This window comes from Mandrillus leucophaeus, unplaced genomic scaffold (genome assembly GCF_000951045.1).
Source record: "Mandrillus leucophaeus isolate KB7577 unplaced genomic scaffold, Mleu.le_1.0 Scaffold129, whole genome shotgun sequence".
Taxonomy (NCBI): Eukaryota; Metazoa; Chordata; class Mammalia; order Primates; family Cercopithecidae; genus Mandrillus; species Mandrillus leucophaeus.
The window spans coordinates 2,478,526-2,485,144 of NW_012101243.1; the positions used below are offsets into that span (position 1 = coordinate 2,478,526).

The 6,619-nt window shown below is 41.4% G+C and overlaps 1 protein-coding gene across 2 annotated transcripts in view; it reads left to right on the top strand.

Annotated features, from left to right (window-relative positions):
* Positions 1 to 6,619, top strand: part of PIGU (phosphatidylinositol glycan anchor biosynthesis, class U) — a 107,916-nt gene that overhangs the window by 4,266 nt on the left and 97,031 nt on the right. For both annotated transcript variants that reach the window (XM_011972428.1, XM_011972429.1), the window contains exon 2: positions 5,467 to 5,531. In XM_011972428.1, the coding sequence (XP_011827818.1) occupies positions 5,467 to 5,531 (65 nt within the window). The remainder of the gene's footprint in view (positions 1 to 5,466; positions 5,532 to 6,619) is intronic.

Consider the following 6,619-nt stretch of genomic DNA (forward strand, 5'->3'; position numbering starts at 1 on the left):
TATATATATATTTTTTTTTTTTTTTGAGATGGGGTCTTGCCCTGTTGCGCCCAGGCTGGGGTGCAGTGGCATGATCTCGGCTCATGTTTTTTAAAGCAGCTGATTATATAAAGCCTAAAAGACAGGCATTTAAAAATAGTAAAGTAGGACCCCTTCTGGGGTCACTGCAACCTCCACCTCCCAGGTTCAAGCGATTCTCCTACCTCAACCTCCTGAGTAGCTGGGATTATAGGCGCCCACCACCACACCCGGCTAATTTTTTGTATTTTTAGTAGAGATGGGGTTTCACCACGTTGACCAGGCTGGTCTTGAACACTTGACCTCAGGTGATCCACCCGCCTGGGTCTCCCAAAGTGCTGGGATTACAGGCTTGAGCCACCACGCCCAGCCGACTTTTTAATATTGTAGTAAATAGTAGGGTTTTAAAAAATGTTTTTACCAGCCTGGGCAATACAGCAAGAGCCTGTTTCTACAACAAAAATTAAAAATTAGCTGGGTGTGGTGGCATGCACCTATAGTCCCAGTTACTCGGGAGGCTGGGGTGGGAGGATCACTTGAGCCTGGAAGGTTGAGGCTGCAATGAGCTATGATCACACCATTACACTCCAGCCCAGGCAACAGAGTGAGTCTCAAAAAAGAAAGACAAAAAATGTTTTACATGGTTTATGTAACCTGACCCTTTGCCCAGATCAGTTATCAATTAAGTAATGTGATGCCATACTTAATCATCAATTAGCAGAACCACACTCCAGGCATTTGCTAGAGAATACACTAACAAATCCACTGATACACAGTATCTAGCAAAAGCATATCTGAGATGAATTACATTTTAGGCAATTGCCTAAAAGTTGTGCAGTCTGTCCTCTAGCTATGTACTCATAAATTTCCATCTGGATTAAACCAGACAAGTGGAGTGATGTGCCTGGACAGCCTCATACTGGTCCCCCGTAGAGTTGCTTTTTTACTGCTCTGTGGTAGGATGCCATTGGCTAAGAGTGAGAAATGCCTTGTGATGTGACCTGATGAGTCATCTCCTTGGGTCTCCAGTAAAGCTGTTAGTGAAGGATTTAATAGCTGTTACACAGCAACCTCTTTATGCAGCTCCTTGAGGAGGTTTCCTTTTGGTTCCAGTATAAGGACCAGTTACAATGGTCTTGAGCAATATACTTTGTTTTATTTTATGGCCACCATGAATTATAAAATTGATTAGGTTTCCTTCTTTAGGGTAGTCCTATAAAGTTTAAAGTTGTAATTGCAGCCCACTCCTTACGAATATGTAGTGGTCTTTTTTCTTTTCTCTCTGTTTTTGTTTATTTGATACAGGGTTTCCCTCTGTCACCCAGACTGGAGTGCGGTAGCATGATCATGACTCGCTGCAGCTTTGACCTCCTGGGCTCAGTTGATCTTCCCACCTCAGCCTCCGAAGTAGCTGGGACCACAGGCACACATCACCATGCCCCAGCTAATTTTTGTTTTTTTGTAGAGACAAGGTCTCCTTATGTTGCCCAGGCTGATCTCAAACTCTTTGAACCCCTGCCTACCTATTTTTTGATAGGTAACTCAGTCACATGATTCAAAAATAGAAAGTAGCTGGGTGCAGTGGCGCATGCCTGTGGTCCCACCACTTTTGGAGGCCAAGGTCGGAAGACTGCTTGAGTCCAGGTGTTCAAGACCAGCCTGAGCAACATGGCAAGACACTGTCTCTACCAAAAAAAAATTTAGCTGGGTGTGGTGGTGTGGGCCTGTGTTCTCAGCTACTTGGGAGGCTGAGGTGGGATGATCGCTTGTACCCAGGAGGTTGAGGCTGCAGTAAACCATGTTTGTACCCCTGTACTCCAGTCTGGATGACAGAGTGAGACCCTGTCTCCAAAACAAAAACAAAAACAAAAACTATTTCTTTTGAATAATTATAAAATAATACATCCTCATTGCTAAATATTTAGAAAAGGAAGATGAAAAAAAATCAAGCATCTTCTGTAATCTTGTCACCTAGAAATGCCATTGTGAACATTTAAATATTTATTTTTCCAGGCATTTCTCATTGATTACATGTTCATTCTCTGTCTTTCAGATAATTAAATGAATGCTTATAAAAGTTTAAGATAAAACTCTACAAACCTATTAAAAACTATGCAATTTTGAGAGGCTGAGGCAGGCAGATCACTTGAGGTCAGGAGTTCAAGACCAGCCTGGTCAACATAGTAAAACACTGACTCCACTAAAAATATAAAAATTAACTGGTCTGGTGGCAGGCACCTGTAATCCTAGCTACTCAGTGGTTGAGTCAGGAGAATTGCTTGAACCCAGGAGGCAGAGGTTGCAGTGAGCCAAGATCACGCCACTGCACTCCAGCCTTGGTGACAGACTGAGACTCTCTCAAAAAAAAAAAAAAGCAAAGGGCTGGGCATGGTGGCTCACACCTGTAATTCCAGCACCACTGTAATTCCAGCACTTTGGGAGGCTGAGGCAGGAAGATTGCTTGAGCCCAGGAGTTTGAGACCAGCCCAAGTAACATGGCGAAACCCTGTCTCTACAAAAAATACAAAAATTAGCCAGGCATGGTGATGCACACCTGAAGTCCCAACTACTCGAGAGGCTGCGATGGGAGGATCTATTGAGCCTGAGAGGTCAAGGCTGCAGTGAGCCCTGATCATGCCACTGTACTTCAACCTGGGCAATAGAGCCAGATCCTGTCTTGGAAAAACAGTTGGCGGGGGGCAAAGGACGTGAACAGACACTTCTCAAAAGAAGACATACAAACATATGAAAAAATGCTCAACATAATTAGTCATTAGAGAAATGCAAATCTAAAGCACAATGAGATACTATCTCTTTTTTTTTTTGAGACGGAGTCTTCTCAAATTCCCGACACCTCGTGATCCACCCGTCTCGGCCTCCCAAAGTGCTGGGATTACAGGCTTGAGCCACCGCGCTCGGCCGAGATACTATCTCATACCAGTCAGAATGACCATTATTAAAAAGTCAAAAAATAATAGATGCTGGCAAGGCTGTGGAGAAAAGGAAACACTTACACACTGGTGGTGGGAATGTAAAGTAATTCAGCCACTGTGGAAAGCAGTCTGAAGGTTTCTCAAAGATCCTAAAACAGAACTGCCATTCGACCCGGCAATGCCATTACTAGGTATATACCTAAAGGAATAGAAATCATTCTACCCTAAAGATGCATGCATGTGTATGTTCATCACAGCAGTATTCACAATAGCAAAGACATGGAATTAACCTGAATGCCCATCAATGGTGGACTAGATAAAGAAAATGTGGTACATATACACCATGGAACACTATGCAGCATAAAAAAAGAAAGGAATGAGATCATGTCCTTTGAACCAACATGGATAGAGCTGGAGACATTATCCTAAGGAAATTAATGCAAGAACAGAAAACCAAATACAGCGTATTCTCACTTATAAGTGGAAGCTGAACACTGAGTACATGTGGACACAAAGACAGTAACAGTAGATACCTGGGCCTACTTGAGGGTGGAGGGTGGGAGGAGGGTGAAGTTGGAAAAGCTACCTATCAGGTACTGTGCTTATTACCTGGGCAATGAGATTATCTGCACTCCAAACCTCTATGACATGCAATTTACCTGTGTAACAAACATGGACATGTACCACCTCAACCCCCAAAAAATTTGAAAAGGAAAATAAATAAAAACCAAGAGAAATTGCTAAAATAGTCATTTGTAAAAAAATCACCAAAAAAACCTCTTATATTTTACATGCTGTGTTTTGACCTACTTTTCATTTAAGAATATTTTATGGACTGCTTTTCTTCAGTAAATATAGATCTCTAATATACTTTTTAATTTTAACTCTTAATTTTGAAATAATTTTAGATTTTCAAAAAAGTTGCAAGAATTGTAGATAGAGTTCCTGTTTACCTTTCATTCAGCTTCTAATGTTAACATTCTACATCACCATAGTGCAATGACCTAAACCAGAAAATTAACATTGATACGATGCTATTAACTAATTACAGGCCTTATTAGAATTTTATCACTTTGCCCCACTAATGTCCATTTCTAGTCCCATATCCAACCTGTGATTCCACTTTGCACTTAGTTGTTTTGTCGCCTTAGTCTCTTCTAATCTGGGATACTTCCTTAGACTTAACATTTAAAAATTTTTTAATTTAATTTTTGTTGGTACCTAGTAGGTATATATAGGCTTAATATTTTTAAGAGTACTTGCCAGTTATTTTATGTCTCCATTTGGGTCTGCCTGATGTTTTCTCACAATTAGACTGAGGTTATGCTTTTTTTGTTTTTTGTTTTTTTTTTGAGAAGGAGTGTCACTCCGTTGCCCAGGCTGGAGTGCAGTGGCACAATCTCGGCTCACTGCAACCTCCGCCTCCCAGGTTCAAGTGATTCTCCTGCCTCAGCCTCCCAAGTAGCTGGGATTACAAGTGCGTGCCACCATGCCTGGCTAATTTTTGTATTTTTAATGGAGACAGGATTTTGCCATGTTGGCCAGGCTGGTCTTGAACTGCTGACCTCACGTGATCCGCCTGCCTCAGTCTCCCAAAGTGCTGGGATTACAGGTGTGAGCCACCACCCATGTAAAATTATTTTTCCCCTTGCAAATATTCTATTTCTCATATTTTTGCCCACGAATTTTAGCATCCATTGATGATACTTGCCTTTTGTGATTATTACTATGCATGGAGTATGCCAAGTGGTGATTTTCTGTTTCATTGTTCTTTCTACATTTGATCCTTAGAATTCTCTGTAGAGAAAAGCTCTCCTTTCTCTTCCACTTATTTATTTATTATTTATAACATAGTATAATTTTAAGTATAAAGTATTCCATTATATAGAGATACATATTATATCATAATTCATTTAAATAAATCTTCATTAATGGGCATTCAGATTATTTCTAATTGTTCAGTACTCTGAGCACTGTAAGGAACATACCTTTTTGGGCACTTGTCAAGTTATTTCCCTAGGATAAACTGCCCTAAGAAGTACCATATCTGGGTCAGAAGGCACACACTTAAAAAGCACCTATTGCCCTACTGAAAAGTTAATACAAATGTCACTCAAATGAGCAGCATATGAGAGTGACTGCCCATTTCCTCACACTATGGCAACATTTCTCACCAGCTTCTAATCTGTTATCTTATTGTGCTTTGGAATGGGGAAGATTATGCATAAATGAGACATTTTTGAGAGTGGGTGAGAGTTACAAAGAACTAGAAGGAAGCAGATAGTTTAACATAAAACTGTCTGATAATGAGTGCTGCCCACAATGCAAAAGGATGCTGTCCATGAAAGAGAGTTTCCCATCATCAGAAATGTTCAAGACTTAAAGCCACTTGCTGGAGATGAGGTAAAGGGGGTTAGATAAACTCAGTGAGGCCCTTTTTGGTTCTGGGGGTATCTAACAATTTGGTTATAGCTGCCTGCTTAGTCTGAGTGAACTTGTATGTCTTATTTTTCAGTGGTTGAAGGCCTTTCACTGTTGGACTTGGGAGTATCTCCATATTCTGGAGCAGTATTTCATGAAGTAAGTGTTCTTATTTTCTTTTCCGGGTACCGAGAGTAGTTTACAGTCACAGATACCAAAGCCTAACCTCTGTTTTGTACAAACATTTAAAAAGATGTATTCTTGACAATCGTATTTAGAAACAGCCTGTTTTTAGATGTTCTCTGCATAAGAAACAGGTTTTGCAATTGGAATGGAAATGATCCAGATTAAGATTGTAACTGCAGATGAGGCTTCTGTAGAAGTTACCATTTGTAATGGCAAATAAGTTGCAAACAGTCCTTAGTCCACAAATAGGTTGTATGCTAATTAGCATGTAATTTGTTGTTTGGAATATGGTTTCCCATGAAAACTATGGCAGTAATGTTGTTTTCTTTTTTTTTTTTTTTTTTGAGACGGAGTCTCACTTTGTCTCCCAGGCTGGAGTGCAGTGGTGCGATCTCGGCTCGCTGCAAGCTCTGCCTCCTGGGTTCATGCCATTCTCCTACCTCAGCCTCCCAAGTAGCTGAGACTACAGGCACCCACCACCATGCCCAGCTAATTTTTATTTTTATTTTTAGTAGAGACGGGGTTTCACCGTGTTAGCCAGGATGGTCTCGATCTGCTGACCTTGTGATCCGCCCTGCTTGGCCTCCCAAAGTGCTGGGATTACAAACGTGAGCCACCGTGCCTGGCAGTAATGTTGTTTTCTTAGAAAGCTCACAAAAGCTTACTTAACCCATAAAATTCGCTTTTTTTTTTTTGACAGGGTCTTACTCTGTCACCCAGGCTAGAGTGCAGTGACGATCACGGTTCACTGCAGTCTCGACCTCCTGGGCTCAAGCGATCCTCCTACTTGAGCCTCCTGAGTAGCAGGGACCACAAGTGTGCACCACCATGCTAATTTTAAATAAAATTAGCTCTTAAGAATAGTAAAAATAGGCCAGATGCAGTGGCTTACACCTGTAATCCCAGCACTTTGGGAGGCCGAAACAGGCAGATCACGAGGTCAGGAGTTCAAGACCAGCCTGGCCAATGTAAAACCCGGTTCTACTAAACATACAAAAACCAGCTGGGCGTGGTGGCAGGTGCCTGTAATCCCAGCTATTTGGGAGGCTGAGGCAGAATTG